This window comes from Eumetopias jubatus, unplaced genomic scaffold (assembly GCF_037043125.1).
Source record: "Eumetopias jubatus isolate StellerSeaLion01/CBP00866 unplaced genomic scaffold, mEumJub1_p1.0 scaffold_12, whole genome shotgun sequence".
Taxonomy (NCBI): Eukaryota; Metazoa; Chordata; class Mammalia; order Carnivora; family Otariidae; genus Eumetopias; species Eumetopias jubatus.
In genome coordinates, this window is record NW_028274818.1 from 7,417,957 (window position 1) to 7,441,542 (window position 23,586).

The 23,586-nt window shown below is 38.3% G+C and overlaps 1 protein-coding gene across 1 annotated transcript in view; it reads left to right on the forward strand.

Moving 5' to 3' along the window:
- The window catches only part of NUF2 (NUF2 component of NDC80 kinetochore complex), a 37,104-nt gene that overhangs the window by 4,385 nt on the left and 9,133 nt on the right, over positions 1-23,586 (forward strand). The window contains exons 3-13 of the mRNA XM_028104745.1: positions 606-680; positions 1,688-1,764; positions 2,476-2,537; positions 6,980-7,077; positions 8,269-8,342; positions 9,604-9,700; positions 11,136-11,198; positions 13,773-13,910; positions 15,858-15,998; positions 16,912-17,087; positions 17,997-18,132. Of these exons, the coding sequence (XP_027960546.1) occupies positions 606-680; positions 1,688-1,764; positions 2,476-2,537; positions 6,980-7,077; positions 8,269-8,342; positions 9,604-9,700; positions 11,136-11,198; positions 13,773-13,910; positions 15,858-15,998; positions 16,912-17,087; positions 17,997-18,132 (1,137 nt within the window). The remainder of the gene's footprint in view (positions 1-605; positions 681-1,687; positions 1,765-2,475; positions 2,538-6,979; positions 7,078-8,268; positions 8,343-9,603; positions 9,701-11,135; positions 11,199-13,772; positions 13,911-15,857; positions 15,999-16,911; positions 17,088-17,996; positions 18,133-23,586) is intronic.

Here is a 23,586-nt window from a genome sequence, read left to right on the forward strand (position 1 = left end):
ATGATGTAGAACTCAAACTTCTTGATCTCGGTCCCTTTGTAATTCTTTAAAGTGGAAGGAATAATCTCAGAATAAATGAACTTGTATATGGGTCAGAACAGGTTCTACAGGCCAGTATCTGGCAGCTGCTGAATTAAAAGATAAAACTTTTGAAAATTCCATGCTACTCTATTAAATTTATACCCCCAGGATCATAGTGTTCACTTAAACTTTAACATCTCAGGAAACCTTAACGTCTAAAGCATGAAATAAGTTTGCCCATGGTCTTTAAAAAAAAAAAAAAATACACCCTCAGTGTACCGTTATGTTTGCCCCATGCCTGCAATCTATTTTGAAAGACTAACCCGTCTTCCCTAATGTGGATGGATTGCTTGGATTGGATTCTGTATATAAGCTTAAACAACTGATCTTACTGACCACTTATTATATCTGAGCAAACTGATAAGTATATATGTGTTTTAAGATTTGGAAAAATTAAATATTTCAAGAGAAATAGAGTAACTTTGTTACTCTTCTCTTTGCATCCATTGTCTACAATATCAGATGATGGTGATTCAGCTGTAGAGTCATGCATCAGAGTATTAAAAGTTGTTTTTCTGTTGTAGCCTGAAGTCTTGCACATGATCTACATGAGAGCCTTACAAATAGTATATGGAATTCGACTGGAGCATTTTTACATGGTGGGTTTAAGATGAGGCAAAATTACTTTCTTTTGCTGCATTTCCCTTGTTCATATTGCATACTGGTTTCAGGATAGGAAGTTCTTGACTTTATTTTTAACAAAATCAAAGGCTTATATAAAATTAATGTCACTGGCAAAAGAATCTTAGGTATAGTAGTGCCTTAAATTGATAGCTTTAGTAAGACAACAGTAGTAAAAGACAAATCACAAATTATTGGTGCTGTGTAGTTATTCAGATTTACAGGTTTGTCTTCAGAGGCTAATGAGCAACAGCACAGTCTTCACACATACTCTCTTCTGAGAAAAGACTCCCAAATTAGAGTGTGTGATGTACACTAAGATTGAAAATAATTGAAATAAGGCATCTGAGCTTTTAGCAAATTAGGTATTGCTAGTAGGAAAATCATTTTTCCTAATTTTGTTGTTGCTGTTAAATCCTCAGGGCATGATCTGAAATTTTACTAAAAATGTACTATCTTTAGAATCTCACCAATATGATCACATATTGTTTAAAAATCAAAGGCTTTGCCACATACTTGCTATGAAACCTTGCTAAGGCTGTTTGTGTATAAAATAGGGATAGCATAGTGTTTTAGGGTAGTTATGAAAATTAAAGAAGAATACATGTAAAATGCTGAGCATAGCTCCTGATTTTAGTATATGCTGATTTGACCCCTTCATTCATTCATTTAAAAAATCTTTACTGAGGACCTGCTGTGAACCTAGCATTATTAGTAACAACTCTAGTTTTGTGCTAGGATCATTATTGTTTACTAAGTTTTAAACATTTAATGATAATAAGGTTATTTTGATCTTAATTTATGATTAACAGAGGGCACGAGGTTGGCTCAATGGAGCATATGACTCTTGATCTAGGGGTCATGAATTCAAGCCCCACATTGGGTATGGAGCCTACTTAAAAAAAAAAGTTATTTTGAGGTTGAAGACTTTTCTCATTTTGTCTAATCAATGTGTAACTTAGATTTTGTGATATATTACATTTAGATGCCAGTGAACTCAGAAGTCATGTATCCACATATCATGGAAGGCTTCTTACCGGTCAGCAATTTATTTATTCATCTGTGAGTAAAGTGGTTTTATTTTCTGAGACTACATACATTTATTTTTTCATTACATTAAGCTTTTTTTTTTTTTAAGATTTTATTTATTTATGTGAGAGAGAGAGAGAGAGAGAGAGAGAGGAGAGAGCATGAGAGGGGAGAGGTCAGAGGGAGAAACAGACTCCCCGCCAAGCAGGGAGCCTGATGAGGGACTCGATCCTAGGATTCCAGGATCATGACCTGAGCCGAAGGCAGCTGCTTAACCAACTGAGCCACCCAGGCGCCTACATTAAGCTTTCTTAATGACAGGATTTTCTTGGAGAATTTCTATCATCTCCCTCTCCACTCCATCAGTACATTAAAAATTGTAGACTTCTTCAAATAGAACTAACTGCTTCCCTCTGTGGCACTATCAATTCTCCTTTCAGTAGGGTTTTAAGATGTTGTGAATCTAAAATTGTTTGGAGGTTTTGAGTTTTTAAAGAGTCCTAGTACCTCCAAAAGTGTGTGTTGTTTATTAGAATTTATAACTTTACCTTGGTATTGCTTGAATACTTGTGTAGTGTACAGAAAACATAGATTTCTGTGCTACAGGATTATGCGTAGTAGTTGACTTCTGACTTGGTCTTTGGACATTGAGAAACATATCCAGAAATCTCTTGGAAAATAAAATGTTTATATTGTATGGTTTATATATAACTTAAAATATTCTTTCTCCACTTCATCTTTAAGGGATTCATTTCTGCCCATCTGTCGGGTGAATGACTTTGAGATTGCTGATATTCTATATCCAAGTAAGTGAGAATTTAAAACAATTTTTAATGTCTGACTTTAGTATTTTACTTCTCTGTCAATAAATGTAAAAATAAAAACTACAGATAATTGGCTTTAGAAAGTTTATCCCATTTTTAAGGATTAATTTTTTTATATCCTTTTACTGGGATTGTTTTCCTTTGTAGGTCCATAGGAAAGCTGTTTTTCTGATCCGTTTTTCTTAACCCCTTACATTTAAAAGATACCCTGTAAATTTGAAAACACGCATATGAGTAATATGCAAGCAGTGATACTGCATAGTGGATTCATCACACCAATTTTCTAAAATGTAGCAATTACTTTTTACTCTGAAGAAAATATCTTTTAGCACTGATAAGAATAGTCTTGATATTATATTAACATGTCAATTTCTCTTAACTTTATTTAAATGTCCCTTAATTCATTTGACTCTGATATTTATACATCAAATTATTTTATGTTGCAAGAGATTCAGTGTGCTATTTAAAAATGTTTTTTTCCTCTTTCTGTTCTACCTTTTTGTTTTGTTATTGGTCTATAATTTACACAAAATAAAAATTCACCAATTTTAAATGTATAACTAGAATTTTAACAAAGGTACATAGTTGTATAGCCACTGCCACGATCATGTATGGAAATTTCGATAGCCCTACAAAAGTTCCCTCGGGTCCCTTTGAAGTTGATTACTTCTGACCGACCCCTCTTCCCTGGCAACCACTGATTTACTTTCTGTCACTGTAGTTTCTTGACTTGTCTGATATTTGATATAAATGAAATAATAGTCTGTATTCTTTTGTGTCTGGTGTGTTTAACTTAGCAGAATGCTTTTGAGATTCATCCATGTTAGTTACATTTATTAGTTCTTTGTTTCTTTTTATTTTGGAATAGTATTCTATTGTAAATATAAACTACAATTTATTTACCCAGTGACCAGCTGATAGACATTTGGATTGTTTACAGTTTTTGGCCATTATGAGCAAGGCTGCTCTGAACGTAGGTTACAAGTCTTCGTAAGGTCATGTGTTTTCATTTCTCTGGGTAAACACCTAGCAGTAGAAATGCTGGTTCATGTGTTCAGTACATACTTAACGTTTTAAGAAACTGCTGAACTGTTTTCTAACATGGTGGCATCATAACCATCAACAGCATCTGTAGTTTCAATTGCTCCATTTCCTCCCCTGGACTTGATATTGGAAATTTTTAATTTTAGCCCTTCTAGTGGCTAGATAGCTGTATCTCATGGTTTTAATTTTCATTTCCCTAATGACTAATAGCAGCATATTTTCATATGCTTATTTGCTGTCCATATGTCTTCTTTGGTGGAGTGTCTTTTTGAATAATTTTTTTAAGTAATCTCTGCACCCAGTGTGGGGCTCAAACCCACAATCCCGAGATTAAGAGTCACATGCTCCACCAACTGAGGCAGCCAGGTGCCCCATCTTTTTTTTTTTTTTAAATTGTTTGTCTTATTGAATTGTAAGGCTTCTTCAGATATTATAAAAACACATAGTTTATCAGATATTATGCAAATATTTTCTCCCAATCTATTACTTGACTTTTTAGTATCATACAGTGTCTTTTGAAGAGCAAAATATATTTCCATTTTGAAGATTCTAATTTATCAATTTTTTTCTTTTTTCATAAAAATGATTCATAAAACCATTTTTTTGTGTGTGCTATTAAGAAATCTTGGTTTCAGAGATGCTAAGATTTTACTCGTATATTTTAAGCATATTATAGTTTTATTTACTAATTATTTATTTATGAGAGAGAGAGAGAGCCAGAGTGCGCATGTGAAGGGGGAAAGGGAGGGAGGGAGAATCTCCTCCTTGGGGTTCAATGGGTTAGATCTCAGAATCCTGAGATCATGACCTGAGCCAAAATCAAGTGTCGAACGCTTAACTGACTGAGCCACCCAGGCACTCCAAGCATATTATGGTTCTCGCTTTTGTTATTTAATGCTTGAATTTTTATACATGATGTAAGGTCAGGGTCAAAGTTTAGGTTTTTTTCTTTGTTGCATATAGTTATCAAATTATTTCAGCACCACTTATTGAAAGATTCTTCTTTTTTTTAAAAGATTTATTTATTTGACACAGAGAGAGAGACAGCGAGAGAGGGAACACAAGCAGGGGGAGTGGGAGAGGGAGAAGCAGGCTTCCCACTGAGCAGGGAGCCCGAAGCTCATGGGATCATGACCTGAGCCGAAGGCATATGCTTAATGACTGAGCCACCCAGGTGCCCCAGAAAAGATTATTCTTTTCCCATTGAATTACCTTGGCAGTTTTTGTCAAAAATCAATTGACCAACCACCACACACCTATTAGAATAGCACAAATCCAGAATAGTGATAATATCAAATGCTGGTGGTTTATTGCCAACACCCCTGGGTGAGCTTTGGTGTTTCCCCTTTTCAGGGAATTTATCCACTTCATTTAAGCTGGAAAATTTATTAACAAAGTTGTTCATAATTTTCCTGTATCATTTTTAACAGTCTGTGGGGTCAGTTCTGACATTTGTCATTTGTTTTTTCACTCTTGTTGTTTTCCTGGACCAGTCTGGCCAGAGGCTTACCAATTTTGTTTATCTTTTCAAAGAACCAGCTTTTGGTTTCATTGATTTTTCTGTATTTTATTTATGTTTTTGTTCTATTGGTTTCTGTACTTACTGTTATTCCTTCTTTTTTTTCCATGCGTAGTTTGGATTTGCTGTTTTTTCCCCTATTTTTTTTTTTTTAAGGTAGAAGCTGAGGACGTTAATTTGAGACCTTTCTTCTTTCCTGATACAGGTGTTTAGTGCTATAAATTTCCCTTTCGTCCTGCTTTAGCTGCATCCCACAAACTGATGACAGATTGTGTCTTCCGTGTGTGTGCGTGCATATGCACACATGCCTTTGGATTATAAATCTAAGCTTGTCTTCAGCAGAGTCATCCTATTGTCTTCTGCTGCTGGGGTTGAGGCCACATCCCTCCTGGGATACTTTTTGCTTTTGGCAGTTGTTCCCGGGTTATCATTGGCTAAAGATCACTTTTTAATTCCAAATTTTGGGAGTTTTGGGGCCACATATACAGTTTAATTCAAACTAAAAATCCTTATGGCAGTAGGTTCAAGCTTTGGAATTCTCAGAGATCATTTGCTCCCCAGAGACAAGGCTAAGAGACACTAGGAGCTTTGTCATTTCCCTCACTGGCATGAGAGATTTTGCTTTCCCCAATCTACTTTTCACTAAGGATGCAGCCTTCCTAGAGTCTCACATCTGCTAGGATGCTCAGCGCCAAGCCCCTAAGGCATCAGCAGCGATTCCTACATGAAAGTTAATAATCCAAACCACTTGCTTACTTAGCCTGGACTTAGTTTCTATTGGTTCTCCCCCGGTCTAGTTGCTTGTAAGACTTTCTCCTTATCACAGGTTTTTAGCAGTTTTATTATAATGTGCTTTTGGGAGATTTTCTTTCTGTTTGTTGTTGTGTTCCTCGCCCCCTGCCCACCCCCACTAAGACTCGCTCGTTTCCTTGGCTATGTCTATAGTGTCCATCAAATTTAGAAAATATTTAGATATTTTATACAAGTTTTTTCTGCCAGTCTCTTTCATGGGACTCCAATTACACATTTGTTATGCTACTTGATGTTTTCCCTCAGCACATAGGTGCTTTATCCATTTTTTCTCTCTGGCCTTTTAGATAGCTTTTATTGTTGTGTCTTCATTGTCCCTAATGCATTCATCTGTCAGGTCGATCTGCTATTAATCCCACCTAGTGTATTTATTTTTGCAGATATTTTATTTTTTAAGTACAAAAGTTTGATTTGGGTCTTTTAAAAAAATCTTCCCCTTCTCTTTTAATGCTGATGCATTGCTCTGTCTTCCTGAACAAACAGAATATATTTATAGAATATATTTATAGAGGCTGTCAGGAAGATAGAGTTTAGTTGGGAGAGGCCAAGGCCTCTAGAACTCATAAATTCTAGTTGCCTTGGCCTCTCCAAACTCCAAACTCGATCTTCATGACTCAGGAAAACCTGCGAGTTGTTTGTGTTCTCCCTCCTTGCAGTATGGCCTGAAAACGCCCAAGTACTGGGCTGGTGCATTAATAGGGTTCACCTCATTTGTTTCTCTTAGGGATGGCTGTCCTGTATTGCCTGTTGTCTGGTGTCTAAAATTGGTTGCCTTGTATATTTTATCTGGTTTTCTAGTTTAAAATGGGAGAGTAAATCTGTTCCTTATTATTCTCTCGACTAAAAATGATTTACCTTTTTTTTTAAGTTATTAATGCAAAGATAATTCTGATCTTTATATTAGAGCACATTTTTTGCACTTTGGTTCATTATAGCATCCATGCAGTTTTATTCTATGTGTTATGAGCAGAGTATATCGTGGGAGAGAATGAATTTTTATTTTTACATTTGTTTCAAGGATTTACTTAAGGAGTCTTGCTTTCTATTTTAGAGGCAAAACGGACAAGTCGGTTTTTAAGTGGCATTATCAACTTCATTCACTTCAGAGAAGCATGCCGTGAGACATATATGGAATTTCTTTGGCAATATGTAAGATTTAAACATACTTTTGAGTCACAGAGCAGATCAGTTAACATCACTTACAAAGTGCTGATCTGTTTTGAAATAGTTGTCACAGATACCTAATTGTCAGATGGCTGTTAGAATCAAATTTATTTTAATATTTATGTAAGTTGCAGATTTTCATTACTGGAAAGCATGTATCAGAATGAGATTTTCTTCGCTATTGGATAGCATTAGGGAAAGGCTGGGTTTTTTGTTCTAATCTTACAGCTGAGGCTCCTTTTCCTATATTAGGAACTGTAAGGGAAGAGAAATAGTGACGAATTCACAGTTTTTTCCTTGGGAGTTTAATAGATAGTGCAGTGTTCTTCATTTAATTGAGATATTTGAGGTTTATGTTTGCTTTCTAAAGAATGGCCTAAAATGACGTTTTGTTTATCATGCTTGCCCAACAGTACATTATAAGATCCAGTCCAAGTAAATCACTTTAACGGATGGAAACTCATTTCATCAACGATTTAGAGAATTTGGAAAGATTATGGGTCATTCATGTGATTTCTTTGCATCTGTCCTCAGTTTTGGGTTATCATATTCTTAGAAAAGTGCCAGAGTAACACCAGATAATTAGAACTTCAGCTCCAGCGACACTGAGCTGTATAGATAGAAGCTTCCTTGCACAAATCATGTCAAGCTTATACTTCCCAAACATCACACATGCTCCAAAACTTCACGTAGATTTGCTAATATACACACAGAAACATACAATTTTGCTTGGCTAATTTCTCCTCATTTTTTAAGACAAAGCTCAGACATTTTTACAAAGCGCCCTGTGATGCTCTTCCCCACCCATTAATTACCCAGGTTGGGCTGGATGTCGTTATATTTAGTCCTGTAGCAAGTTGGTTTGTAGACTTACATGCATGTATCTGACCCTTCAAGGAGAATGAGCTACTTAAGTCCCAACTATAACTACTTCTTGGGTATTATTCTTGGCACTTAGCACAGTGCCTGACTATGGTAAGAACTCAGCATTTTTGCGTGAATAAGTAAATTCCTAATTCACTCGTCTTGAATGCCTGTTCTCTCTTAAAAATGTCTTATTTCTGATGGTGAAAGCTGAAGAGTAAGCAGTTTGCAGCATGTACCGGTAGATGTTTTTTTTTTTAAACACATCACTGTTTGTGTTGAAAAGCACTAATATGAAAATTGCTTTAATAGAAATCATCTCTGGACAAAATGCACCAGTTAAATACTGCGCACCAGGAAGCGTTAATGAAATTGGAGAGACTTGAGTAAGTAGGAGATTTACAGATAAAATAAACGTAATTTCAAGATGCAGAATGAATCATGAGTAGTATTTGACAACCCTGCAGTCTACCTCAAGTCTCTTTCACCTTCCTCACTAAATAGCAGACTATTTAAGTTTACCTGTTCCAAAAAAAGAAAAACTCGTTCTCCTTTCTAACTCTTAGTACATAATATATTCTTCTACTTTATTCTTGTTGTTAGTGAATTAGCCTCTTCCTTAAAGTCAGTTAATTCTGTTAAGAGAGCTTTGTTTTGTTTTGCCTCATCAGTCACGTTGGAGAGTCATTTGGGAGTTATGAGTTCTTGGCTAGATAGATAGATAGATCGATTTTGAGCAGAAAGATTTCCTATCCCTTCTAATTTCTTGATGGCTTTGAGTTTCTTTGTTTCACGGGAGAGCTTTCCTAACCTGCCCTGGTATAGACTGTCTTAGAGACAGCAGAGGCTGCAAAGACTGGGAATAGGAGGCAGATACTAAAATTTCACAGGTAAATTTAGTGCAAACTAAGTTAAGAGATAAATGACAAACTGGGGGGGCGGGTATCTGCAGCCTACCCAGCAGAGCAGCACCGTCCCTAGTAAGAAAACCTGTGTAATATTCCTAAAATATGAAGAACTCCTACAAACCAAGGGCAAAAGGATAATAGAAAAATGGGCAAAGGCCAAGAACAGGGGATTTACAGAGAAATAAATACAAATAGCTAATTATAAAAATATGTAAAGATTATTAAACTCACTAGCAGTCAGGGAAATGATCATTAGAACCGTAATTCTGTGCCATGTCTCAAAAGCAGAAGTTGAGAACGGTGCACATGGCAGAGACTTTTACATGGGCAGGTGCTGTTGGGAAGGACAGGCAGAGCAAAGGGAATGGATGATCCAGGGAGGGAGGTGAGGAGAGGAGCCAGGCAGGAGCCGGCACTGAACAGGGAAGGGAATGTCGCGCTCCTTGTATTAGGAGCTGAGTTAGAAAAGGCAGGTACAAATGCAGATGAGTCCATACGCAGATTCGGTGGTGAAAGGCTGAAGGAGCCCATCTGATCTTTATTTTCTGTGTTGTAGAGTCCAGGTCATCTATTTTAAGTCTGTCACATGGAAGGATGAGAATTCAGAAACACAAAAGCAGATAGTTTTGTTTTTTTTGTTTTTTTTTTCCGTTTGAGTCATTTGAGGACAGAGACTGTTTTGGCCTTGCAAAGTTAAGAACTTGATATATGTTATTTTCATCTATTTTGCTGTGTTTAGTTCTGTTCCAGTTGAAGAACAAGCAGAGTTCAAGCAGCTTTCAGATGATATTCAGGAGCTGCAGCAGTCACTGAATCAAGAGTTTCGTCAAAAAACGGTATCAGCTGTGTTGACCTTAAAAATTAAACAGCCAGTTATCTTATCAGCAAAAATGGATTTATTTGGGAATGGCAGAGAATTGCAATTTGGTACAAGTAAACTGCAGCAAAAACCATAGGCTTGTCCAACAAACAAAGGAGAGAAATGTTATTTTATGGAGAAGAAGGAGGAGGTTGGGAGGGGTTGTTTGGAATCAGAGTCCTTGGAAGAAAAGCAAGAGTCCAAACACAGAGTTTGATTCATTATATGACAAAAAATTCTTCTTCTTGGGCACTTGGGTTTTGTTTTTGCTCACAGCTAGGGAATAAAAGCAGAAAGCACGGCAAAGTAATTGATATGCTAGAACTTTGAGAACGCTAAGAGAACCACCTTTCTTGGGGTCAGAAAAGACTAACCTAGCACGAGGGTGGTGATGGTTTCTCATTGGGGGAGTTGCAGGGGTAGTGGCTTTCCCGCAGAGACTCAGTGGACCTCTTGCCCTGTTGGGGGCCTAGTTGATGAGGCTTCTTGGGGTTGACACGGCTTCGCGGGGGGTGAGAGCTCCCTGTCCTGGCCTCCCGACTCCATGTGAGCAAGGTTTCATTTTATTTTCACAGTTGTTTGCTTAAAATTAAAAACAACAACTTTTTTTTTTCTTTTGGCTGTGGAGGCCGTAAGAGCATGTTACTTTCAGTTACAAAAGATCTAGGGTATATTGCTGTGCCCATTTGTGCTCCTTATAATGGATATATACTTCTGTCAACCATGGTTATCAATTTTTGTTGCCCAAGTCCTATGCTGTCTTATTGACTAGAATTTTTTAGGATTTGCCTTTTTCTAAACTTGCTGTTCCCAAACTGTACGGAGGCACCCTGGACTTCAAGGGCTTTGGGATATTTTAAAATTTCATGGGAAACAGTGATTGTTCGCATCTGTTGTACCCTGCTTGAACTCCTAGTTCAAGGCACATTGCCTTCCATTCATATCTTTTGAACCTGGGTTCTGGCATTTGTCGTGGTGAAAAACCAGTACTACGTGAACAACCTCACAGAACAGGAAATGAGAATATCTGTGTCCAATCTGATTCCAACGTGTGTGAATTTGTGCAGGGCCCAGTAGGTACACACATCCAATTTGGAAGTAGTTGTGGTTATTTAAGAATAAAATAAACATATTGTTTTTTTCCAATTTGTATGCATAATTTTTTCAAAGGGCTACTAAGTTGTTAGGATATACATACTTATGCAGTTATTTGGACTCTCCTACTTAGTAAAGAAACCATTAGGTATTTCTTCTGGCCTGGGGGCATCGTAAACAGAGGAAGTTTGAGAATATCTGGTCTAATCCATTTAACTTCTCTCCTTCCTTACCTTTATTTTATGAGAATGCACTGAATGGCTAAATTTAAATCTGTTTTGAATCATCACAGAAAAGTTTATTGGCTTTTTCCTTAGATAGTGCTCCAGGACGGAAATTCCCAAAAGAAGTCTGATATTTCAGAGAAAACCAAGCGTTTGGTAAGCGTCTTTGCATATAACCAGCGTTTAAGGTTTGGATATTTTGCGTGGAGGAGTATTTTAACTGTGTGCATTGTTACAGTAAATGTTTCTCCCTTTTTCCTTAAAATGAAACTAGTTTAACTTTTTTCAGTTTAAATATAATAGCTGACTACCTTTTTTTTTTTTTTAATGGAAACATGGGAAATGTGTGAGGAGAGTGCACATCACCCAGTGGCTCACCACACAGTCTGATGTGTGCATAGACGACATTCTCTATGCAGAGAGCCATGTGTAATGTTACCTCAGAGCTGTGAGGTAACATTATGCCTCAAACCTGCCTTTTTTCACTGAACAAAAGAATATGAATACTTACCATGCCACCATAGAGCCTCATTATCTTAACGGCTGCTTATGGTTGTACATCACACTGATGTAGATCCTTCTGGTGTCCTGTTGGTGGACTGGCTTCTAATGTTTCTGCTACTAGACAGCAGCGTGTGTGTGCTGCACACCCACTCACGTACACACACCGAGATCTGTGTACCAGGCTGCTTTTCATCTTAGACCAGATTCCTACTTGTAGGATTTCTGGGTTAAAGGGAATGCACATTTAAAACTGACTCACCTTGCCAAACTGGCTTCTAAAAAGATACCCATTTACATTCCTACCAATAGAATATGAGAGTGTTCTTTTCCCTACTGTCTTGCCAAAATGGGAGGTTTTTAGTTTGCTTTTTCTGTATAGGAAAAAAAACCCTCATTTTCATTTTTTTTTGATTCTTAGTGATTTTGACATCTTATTCAATGGTTTGTTGTTATGTCTTATTTTGTAAACTACGTGTGTTCTGGCTTCTTTCGTTTTTTTTAAAGAAACTTTATGAATTAGTGATATTAACTACTTGTCTTTTAAATTCATGATTTTTTTCCATTAGAAGCCTTATGTTTTTAATGTAAAATTTGTAGACATGGCCTTTATGGTTTGTGGCCTTAGTTCTATACATAGAAAACCCTGTCCCATTTCTCATGTTTTTAATCCCAGGTTGTCTCATTGTACTTTTATGGCTTCTCTATTAACACTTACGCTATATAAAACCACCTGAAATTTACTTTGGTGTAATATATTCTGTATTTTTCTGTCACTCTTTTTATTAGCAAATGCTTTCTTCTGAGTAGTATTGACTGGTTATTTTTTATTCATTTTTTTCTGTCCCATTTAAATCTACCTTAAAACAAAATCGTTTTGTAATTATAGTATCGGGTTTAGGCTTCTTATAAAGGGAAGAAATGTGATGAAAGTCAACGTCAGCTGTAAGGAGGTTGGGCTCTGCTTTTGTAGAGCATGAGAGAGTAGAGTAGACAGTGTAACCGTTTGCTAGAATAACAGACATACGGTGTCAAACATTCAATTTGGGCCTCTGAGTTAGTTGATCAAAATGTAAGATCATTTGTGGTTCTTTTTAGTTGAAAATAATTTGTAGACAAATTACAGAAGCCATCCAGTAATACATTCCTGTTATAAAATACTCAAATGACATGCCTCTGTGTGTGCACATATATATATATATATATACATACATATATATATATATATATATATATATATCATGAGAGAGACAGAGAGTCAGACACAGAAGTCCCTCTTCTTTGGGCCTGCTTCCCTTACAGTTTACACCTTCCCATTCCTTTCCATGAGGTTGCATGTGCTTATATAGACACATATAGTAAATCTGTTGCCATTTCATTATTCATTGTTCCTAGAAATGGGCCTGTGTTTGTTGATCTGTAATTGATTCTTTCACTTAATATTTTTTGGAGATCTTCCCATATCGATACATAGAGAGTATCTCAAAACAATGTAAACATAATTTATCAACTAATACTTGGGGAGGAAGTTCATATGAATATTTTTTATCTTTATATAATTTTAGACTTGCAGAAAATTTTCACAAAAATCTCTGATGCCCTTCACCTCAATTCCCCAAATGGTTTGAAATTCAGGAGAGCAAGGAAATTTGTTTTAATTAAGCAGGCGTGTATTGAGCACCTGCTCAGTGCTACGGCTTTGTCTGTGTTCTGGGAGAACAAAGATGACTTCTCACAACCCCAAGCTGCTCAGTCAAATTCAGCCACACAGATGAAGTACATAATTATAGCATTGCATGTACAGTGATTGTGCTGTTCATAGAAGGAATTCAGGGGAAGTGGGAGCAGGATTTCCAAGGATTAATGAAACTCAGAGGCAGTACAGGGGTGGGATGATGGTATTCAGGAGGACCTTACTGATCAAAGAGAGATCACTTGCATCTGTTCAAACCTAGGACTGGTATTAGTAGGCTGTAGGTAGGTGGGGCACTGGCAGCAGAGGACCTTGCAAGGACAGGAGGCGTACACAGTGAAGGACCTTGAATATCCTGCTTAAGGGTTTGGTCTTGGCCCGTAGACAAAAGGGAGCAAATAAGCAGGTGATTATAATTTCATTGTTCCCCCACTACAAAGAGCACAGACCCAATTTCTTTGTTCTTTTCCATTATTGTAATGGTAAGTTAACAATTTTATTACTGTACCTAATATATAAATATGTTTTCTCAACAGAATGAACTAAAATTGTCAGTAGTTTCTTTGAAAGAAGTACAAGAGAGTTTGAAAACAAAAATTGTGGATTCTCCAGAGAAGCTAAAGAATTATAAAGAAAAAATGAAAGATACAGTCCAGAAACTTAAAAATTCCAGGGTGAATTTCCTTTTTTTGATTTTAATGCTTTTCTATATATTTTTTTCTTTTTAGCAACTTTTGTTTAATCATGGGTTCATTTTGTGATTTCCAGTTTATCTACACTTCTTTTCCTCTTAAGCTTTTTGCCCTTGTCTCTGATATGTTGCTCTCCTCTAAAGTAGGTGTAGGGAAAAGAAGTACAATTTCAAGACATTTGTTCAATGATGCAACAAATTTTTGAGACTTTGCCCTGGGTGAGCAGAACAGAAATTCTCTGTCCTCCTGAGACTTACTTTATGTGATGGAGAAAAGTATTAAGTTTATAATCAGTGATATAATTACAGGTTATATATCATGAAAACGTATAGGGTATGCACACGTTGGGGTAGGAAGTACATGGGGAATCCCTGTTCCTTCTGCGCAGTTCTGCTGTGAACCTAACACTGCTCTAAAAATACTTTTTAAGAAACACCAAAAAGAGAAACAAAGAATAGGGTTCTTTGAAATAATATAATGAGGGTAGCCTAATTTAAATTTTGGAAATCTGGGGTGGAGATGGGAAGGAAGTAGAAATTGACGCTGACATCTGAAGAATAAACCGTGGTTATCCTACTGATTTTGTACATGGAAGACCACTGGAGGCAGAGGGAGCAGCATATGCAAATTCTTTGAGGTAGAAGGAAGCGAGGTGTGTTCCAGGAACAAAGCCTCATGCATAAGAAGGGGAGTGGCATGAGGTGACCATAGGAAAATAAGCACTAGGCAGGTTATTCAGGGTGCTGGATTTTACTTTAGGCGCAAGGGCATACCACTGATTAGTTTAAAGGGGGATGTTGGAACATGATATGATTTATATTTAACAAGATGATGGGTTGTTGTGGGAGATGGATGGAGGCGCAGTGGGACAGAAGTAGAAGGGGGCAGACAAGTTAGCATCCTTTGTGGGGCAGGGCTTTTAAACCATCAGTTAACAGAACATTTCTGGTTTACCTCTGAATTTGCTATTCTAGTCATTCCTGTTTAATTAAGAATTATCACCCAGGAATAGACAATGATTATGAGAACAGAAATGAGAGCCAAAAACTAGATCTAAGTGTTTATGAGAAAAGTGTAGTTTATTTAATAAAAAACAGTTCTGGTTCAGTTGGTTGTTCACATAGAAGAAAAAGGATCTGGGTCTATACCTTGCACCATTTTAAAAAATAAATTCTATGGATTAAAACTTTAACAATTTTAGAAATTTTAGGAGAACGTTTGTATAATCTTGAACCGGGATAGATTTTTTTTTTTTTAATTAAGTTAGAGAAAAGGAGACCTATGGATCATGTTTATAATGCATATGAGAGGTAAAGGGATTATATCCATAACATGCAAAGAGTGGTTACAGATTGGTAAGAAAAAAGACAACAAAAATGAGCAATGATATGATTAAGCATTTCACTGAAGACAAAATCCAATTGGTTAAGAAGGTGGTTGGAGGGATAGGCTAGTGGGGAGAAGAAAAGTAAGTCCGTATTGTTACATGTTCATTTTCTAATTTTAGAAGAGGAATTAATCTTTTAAAAAGAATCAGCCGTAGTAATAGTTATTATACAGATGAATAGGAAGATCATAATTTGTAATACAATTGCCCAGGAGTAATTAGGAGCAGTTTGAATATTAGCAGACACGAACTCTTTTCAAATCATCATGAATAACCTTTGGAAGGTACTTCAGTGAGTGATTTAGTAAAATTGTGGCAGTTTTCCTTTGTGTAAGGATATTTGGCAATTAAGAAGCATAATTATATGTACTTAGACACATGTCAGTAATAGCGCTTTCTTACTGACCTAGAAACTTAATTGTTTTCTGCTCTTAAGCTTTCAGTATTAAGTGCAGAAATTATTTAAGAGCAAACAAATTGACAGTACTGCAGTTTCATAAAGGAGACTATCAGACTGGTTTTTATGTTTCTTTCTTTGAAAGCAAGAAGTGATGGAAAAGTATGAAATCTATAGAGACTCCGTTGACTGCTTGCCTTCATGTCAACTGGAGGTACAGTTATATCAGAAGAAAATACAGGACCTGGCAGATAACAGGGAAAAATTAACCAGCATCTTAAAAGAGGTTTGTATTGTGTGGAATTTTAATGTTTTTATTATGGAATAGTTTACTATAGTTCCTTGGCTTTCCTTTTATTTTGTGTTACTATTTTTCCTAAAGAAAGGCAGGATCATTCTAGAGTATAATAGATGTGGCAGTGTTCGCTGAGCAATAAAACATTTTTCTTCTTAAACACAGCAGTGGTAAGACCTATGTTAGCCTTCAGATGAAATGAATGAATAATTAACATGGCACGTTGCTGTGTATATTTTGGAGGAAAGTAATGGAATTTTAAACCTGTTCTAACAGTTGGAAATGATCTCACCAGTAAGCCCAAAGTCCCAACTTACGGTCTCACATCGTACCTGCGATTTAAGTTTATGCCCTTAGTGCCTGCCTTGAAGATGGAGGGTGAATGCCAACATTAATTTTCCCAGGCTAGAAGCTTGAAAATCCTTTTTTACTTCTTAACTTTATCATAGTAACCCACACTGTCCCCAGGATCACTAACACTGCATTTGATAAAGGATTTCTTTTTTTGAGGGAAGTAGGGGTTAGAAGGCGAGGTGACCTGAGATATACTATCCCAACCATACACTTCCTTGTCTGCCATCCAGAGTCAGCAAAAGAAGGTTGAGGTTCACTGCTTTTAATGGTTCTAGGGTTTCCCCTTTTCTCTTTATTCCTCCTACTTTAATTCAGACCCAAACCCCCTTCATGTAGCCCTGCCCAGGGTCCTGTTCCTTCCCAGTGTCCCCAGTGCCTTGCTGTGGTCCCCTCCCAACACTTTGCCTTCTTCTGCTCGGCTTTAGGGCTTAAACAGTTACCTCATCTTCAAATTGTATCTTCTTATAGCTCATCCCAGGAAATAGATGTTTGTTTTGTTTATAAATCCTAATTGGTTGTATCGACTTTAAATACTTCCTGTCAACTATAGAGCCTGAACTTGGAGGACCAAATTGAGAGTGATGAGTCAGAGTTGAAGAAATTGAAGACGGAAGAAAATTCCTTCAAAAGACTAATGATCGTGAAGAAGGAAAAACTCGCCACGGCGCAATTCAAAATAAATAAGAAGCATGAGGACGTCAAGCAGTATAAACGCACGGTGATTGAGTACGAACTTGTTTTCAGTTTAATGTGTTAGAAAATAATTGGGGAAAGCTAGTCCATTTTCCCCCCCTAAGATCCTGAAACTCCTGTAATTTTGACAGGGTATTCCACCTGTGGGTGAATAAAAAAAGATGAATTAATTATGAATCTTATAATGCTGGGTCTAGATTTAGAGCTGTTTTAGGTCCTAGTTTTTCCCCTTTCCAGATATCCATGCTTCCACATCCTTTGCAGGATTCTCCAGAAGGGTTCTGGTGCCCCTGCCCATTTCAGTGCACTCAGAGGAGTGGGCTAGGGCTGCATCAGATGAGTCACCTGGTCCATGTTAAGGTCCAGCTGGGCTCCGGCATTATAGCATCCATGTTTTGAGAAAGGGTCCTATTTTTTTTTTTTTAAATCCAGGTAAGAAGTAATATTTCACTAAGCGTTTTATGGCCGTTGTTAGCCAGCATGCTGGGGTGTTCCCGTGGTAGAGCCTTCTTCCTGTCAGTCCTCAGGATATATTTTTAGAATACACCCCCAGATACGTCTATGAGATGTCCTTGTTTCAGTCTGCACGTGGTGAAAATTTCCTTTGTTCTTCCTCATGCGGATGAAGACAAAGGACAGAACAGGCGGATTTTGTATTTGCTGCCAAACTGCCTTGCAGAAAAGTTGTCCCGAGTCACATTCCTCCCAGTAGTACGTGCGTGAGCACAGCTGGGGGAGTCACCTTAAAGTCTCCGGCGTAAATAACAGCCCTCAGCTCCAGCACCCTGTGGGGTTTGCAGCTCTTTGCTTGTATGTCCCAAGAGAGTGTTTAGGTTTGTCAAACAAATATACGTGATCTCTTTGGAATCAAAATTAGAGTTTCATGTTTTCCTTTTCAGATGCTTGAGCGGAATTAAAATTTAGCCGTCTGTTTTCCTTTAGAGATTGCAATAAAGTTCAAGAAAAAAGGGGAGCTGTCTACGAGCGGGTAACCACAATTAATCAAGAAATCCAGAAAATCAAATTCGGAATTCAGCAACTGAAAGATGCCACTGAGAGGGAGAGGATGAAGTCTCAGGTGAGTGGGTGCCCACAGGTGCCTTTTTAATGGTCTCACCAGCTCACTGTGGCGACTCTGCCGCCCTCACGTTCAGGATATTGCTGGCTCTCTAAAGTAGACATTGACCCCCAGTTCCTTGGTTCTGATTCCATTTACAGCCCCTTTTCCATTACCAGTGTTTGTTTGGATTTATGCCTCCTTCATACATTTTTTCCCACCATGTCCTTTCCCCTGACCTAGCCGAGCATCCGTGCTCTGCTGTAAGAGTGCGTGCTCCATAAAGGTTCTGAACTTTTTTTTAAATTAATTTATTTTTAACTTAAATTCAATTAATTAACATATAATGTATTATTGGTTTCAGAGGTAGAGGTCAGTGGATTCATCAGTCCTATATAATACCCAGTGCTCATTCTGAACTTTTTTGATAGATGAACTTGGATAGTGATTTTAAGTAATGTCCTTTAAAAAGTTTCTGCATTTTTTCGGCCTTATAAAAGGATCTCAGAAGTATTTCTAGAGGCGCCTGGGTGGCTCAGTCGGTTAAGCGTCTGCCTTCGGCTCCGGTCGTGATCCCAGGGTCCTGGGATGGAGCCCCGCATCGGGCTCCCTGCTCGGCGGGGAGCCTGCTTCTCCCTCTCCCACTCCCCCTGCTTGTGTTCCCTCTCTCTGACAAATAAATAAATAAAATATTAAAAAAAATTCTCACCATCAGTGTTAAATGTGTTTGAGCTATTACCTGAAACAGAATAGCGGAGGGCGGTCCCTATGTGATGAGAATTTTCATGATATCTTTATCAAAATTGCCTAACGTTACTTGCTGCTTCCATTCTTGGCTTGTTTCGGTGTATTTATTTTATTGTTTCATAAACAGTTCTAAGTTTAATGAGGACAGACATCGTCTACATTTTTGTCCTTCCAAAATGGCAGCACGGTGCCAGACATCAGATGTTTACCTCTTTCTATCCTTTTCTTACCTGCTAGTGTCTCCAAGAAGTCGTTTATTCCTGATACACGTATTATACCTCATTTTCTCTTAGCTTTTGAAGTTTGATCTATATCTTCCAGATTGCCCCAAAATGCTCTACTAGAAATCACTAAAAACAACTCTTTATCCCATGGCCTCTTTTTTTTTTCCCCCTCGTTCTTTTTCACCTTCCCTTTATTGACATATTGGATCCAGGTTTCCTAACACTCTGATACCTGAGAAATATTTAAATACTTGCTGTCTCTACCTTCTACCATCCATATCCAATTTGCAAGGAGTCCTAAAACTAAAAGCCACTGCAGACAATCCCCCTCACCCGTTCTCAGGAACCTGTATCCTCTCGAAAAATGGCATCGCTACCTGACATGGAAGCATGCGTAGACGTACCCCGAGCGCTGTCTCGAGGCTGCTGGGAAGGGAGGAAGGAAGGACGGACGGAATGAAGGAAAAGAAAAGAGAACGGCCGTCCTCCCTGCTGCGGTCGGCCCAGTCGGCTGTCCTAAATTTCTGTGTTCTTCCCTTTCTTTCCACATTTCAACTGCTTCTCTTTCTCCTGCCCCTGAACGAGATATTCACCAACGCCCAGCTCTCTGTTTCTCTCTAGAATGGGGGTTAAGAAGATCTAGGAGATATTTAATCCTACTTCTTAATCAGGGCAATCAATCGGTGACTTTTTTTTTTTTAAGATTTTATTTATTTGACAGAGAAAGACACAGGGAGAGAGGGAACACAAGCAGGGGGAGTGGGAGAGGGAGAGGCAGGCTTCCCGCCGAGCAGGGAGCCCGACGCCGGGCTCGATCCCAGGACCCTGGGATCATGACCTGAGCCGAAGGCAGACGCTTAACGACTGAGCCACCCAGGTGCCCCTCAATCAATGAATATTTATTTGTTATCACATGGTCAGGCCCAGTTAGCGAACCAGCTACTATGTGCCTCAGCACTTCCAGCCCATCAGTCGTAAAAGTGCCCCTGCCGGCCTCACGTCATTGTGTTTAGTGTCTGTCTCGCCAAGAACATCTTCAGTTTCTCAACAGTAGCAATCATGTATTTTCTACCTTAGTATGTCCTGTCAAACCATGCCTGGAATGGCGCCTTATATGTAGTATGTTTTTCATCAATATTTGTAAACTTGGATGGTCATCTAGCATGGTGTTTCTTAAAACCAGCTGCATATTAGAATTCAAAAATGAACAAACAACCACCCCCCCAAAATGTCCTGAATTAGAATCATCAGCAACGGGGGGTTCATGAACTGGAATTTTTTACTGTGGCTTTTGAGAACCATTGATAGGTTCTGCTTCATTGTTTTCAATATCATCGAGCTCATAACCACCCAGGCTGTTCTGCTAGGACCGCTTTAGTGGTTAAAATGTTATTTCGAATTTAAAATATAATTTCTGTACTCAAGTGAACCAAGATCTCTCTGGAACAAATCTGTATCATCCTCTGCTTAAATCACTTCAGACATTTGAGGATAATGATCATGGGTTCCTCCAGCCTTCTCATCTGGGTTAATGAGCCCCAGTTTTCCAGCCATTCTTTATATAGCTTAATTTTCAGATTCATTACTATCCTGTTTACTGTCTTCTCCCCTCTGTTTCCTGTTTGTCATTATTCTGTTTAAAATGTAGGACCCAGGACTAAACATAGCCTTCCAGATGATGCTGGGACCAGTCCCAAAGCACAATGCTTCTGTTACTGAAGTGTAATACTGGCTTGGATTTTTAGCAGCAGCATCTCGCCCTTAGCTCATATTGAGCTGCTGATCAATTTAATGACCCTATCCGTTCCACCATGTAGTTCTGCCTAGTTAAATTGCTTCACCGTACATAAATGCAACCATTTCATGGGACTGTTACGTCAGAATTTTACTAGTATTTCGTTAAGGCTTCCATCTATTCTATGCAGATTTCAAAGTATCAAGGTCATTTTAAATCTTTTTATCATTCATTTATCTCATGGCTTAGCACCACCTGCACATTTGATCAACATGCCTTTTTCGCCAAAATGAAAATGTTGAGTAGAATTGGGCCCTTTGCTACAGTAGATATTTCTTCCTTCAGAGTGGCATAGAACCACTGAGCAGAACTTTGGATGCAGTTGTTGAAGTTGCTAAGTTGTTGTAACTTTTCCCAGTCTGTATTGTGATACCCATGTGTCCTGAGCAACATGGGACAGTCTAAATCCTATGGTGAATCATGATGCATTTTTCCAAAGAGCTCCTTTTAGCTTCCTTCATAATCAACCTCCATGAGAAGGAAAAGACAGCCTACAGTTGCCCATTTGTTCTGGGTGCAGTTTCTCTGAGATCCTAATGATCTTCACATCCCTTTTTTTTGTAATATTTTATTGTTATGTTAATCGCCATACATTACATCATTAGTTTTTCATGCAGTGTTCCATGATTCATTGTTTGTGCATAACACCCAGTGCTCCACGCAGAATGTGCCCTCTTTAATAGCCACCACCAGGCTAACCCATCCTCCCACCCACCTCCCCTCTAGAGCCCTCAATTTGTTTTTCAGAGTCCATCGTCTCTCATGGTTTGTCTCCCCCTCCGATTTCACCCCTTCATTCTTCCCCTCCTGCTATCTTCTTTTTTTTTTCTTAACATATATTGCATTATTTGTTTCAAAAGTACAGATCTGTGATTCAACAGTCTTGCACAATTCACAGCGCTCAGCATAGCACATACCCTCCCCAATGTCTATCACCCAGCCACCCCAACCCTCCCACCCCCCACCACTCCAGCAACACTCAGTTTCTTTCCTGAGATTAAGAATTCCTCATATTGTGAGCTCGTATGATACATGTCTTTCTCCGATTGACTTATTTCGCTCAGCGTAACACCTTCCAATTCCATCCATGTCGTTGCAAATGGCAAGATCTCATTCCTTTTGATGGCTGCGTAATATTCCATTGTATATGTATACCACATCTTCTTTATCTGTTCATCTGTCTGTGGACATCTTGGCTCTTTCCATAGTTTGGCTATTGTGGACATTGCTGCTATAAATATTGGGGTGCACGTACCCCTTTGGATCCCTAATTTGTATCTTTGGGGTAAATACCCAGTAGTGCAATAGCTGGATCGTATGGTAGCTCTATTTTCAACCTTCTGAGGAACCTCCATACTGTTTTTCCAGAGGGGTTGCACCAGCTTGCATTCCCACCAACAGTGTAGGAGGGTTCCCCTTTCTCCACATCCCCGCCAACATCTGTCGTTTCCTGACTTGTTAATTTTAGCCATTCTGACTGGTGTGAGGTGGTATCTCAGTGAGGTTTTGATTTGGATTTCCCTGATGCCGAGTGATGTTGAGCACTTTTTCATGTGTCTGTTGGCCATTTGGATGTCTTTAGAAAAATGGCTGTTCATGTCTTCTGCCCATTTCTTGATTGGATCATTTGTTCTTTGGGTATTGAGTTTGGTAAGTTCTTTATAGATTTTGGAAACTAGCCCTTTATCTGATATGTCATTTGCAAATATCTTCTCTCATTCTGTAGGTTGTCTTTTGGTTTTGTTGACTGTTTCTTTTGCTGTGCAGAAGCTTTTTATCTTGATGAAGTCCCAATAGTTCATTTTTGCCCTTGCTTCCCTTGCCTTTGGTGATGTTTCTAAGAAGTTGCTGCGGCTGAGGTCGAAGAGATTGCTGCCTGTGTTCTCCTTTAGGATTTTGATGGACTCCTGTCTCACGTTTAGGTCTTTCAACCATTTGGAGTCTATTTTTGTGTGTGGTGTAAGGAAATGGTCCAGTTGCATTCTTCTGCATGTGGCTATCCAATTTTCCCAAAACCATTTGTTGAAGAGACTGTCTTTTTTCCACTGGACATTCTTTCCTGCTTTGTCGAAGATCAGTTGACCATAGAGTTGAGGGTCCATTTCTGGGCTCTCTATTCTGTTGCATTGGTCTATGTGTCTGTTTTTGGGCCAGTACCATACTGTCTTGATGACAGCTTTGTAATAGAGCTGGAAGTCCGGAATTGTGGTGCCGCCAGCTTTGCTTTGCTTTTTCAACATTCCTCTGGCTATTCGGTGTCTTTTCTGGTTCCATACAAATTTGAGGATTAGTTGTTCCATTTCTTTGAAAAAAGTGGATGGTATTTTGATGGGGATTGCACTGAATGTGTAGATTGCTCTAGGTAGCATTGACATCTTCACAATATCTGTTCTTCCAATCCATGAGCATGGAACGTTTTCCCATTTCTTTGTGTCTGCAGTTTCTTTCATGAGCATTTTATAGTTTTCTGAGTACAGATCCTTTGCCTCTTTGGTTATTAGATTTATTCCTAGGTATCTTATGGTTTGGGGTGCAATTGTAAATGGGATCGACTCCTTAATTTGTCTCTTTTCTGTCTTGTTGTTGGTGTATAGGCATGCCACTGATTTCTGCGCATTGATTTTATATCCTGCCACTTGACTGAATTCCTGTATGAGTTCTAGCAGTTTTGGGGTGGAGTGTTTTGGCTTTTCCACTAAAGTATCATAT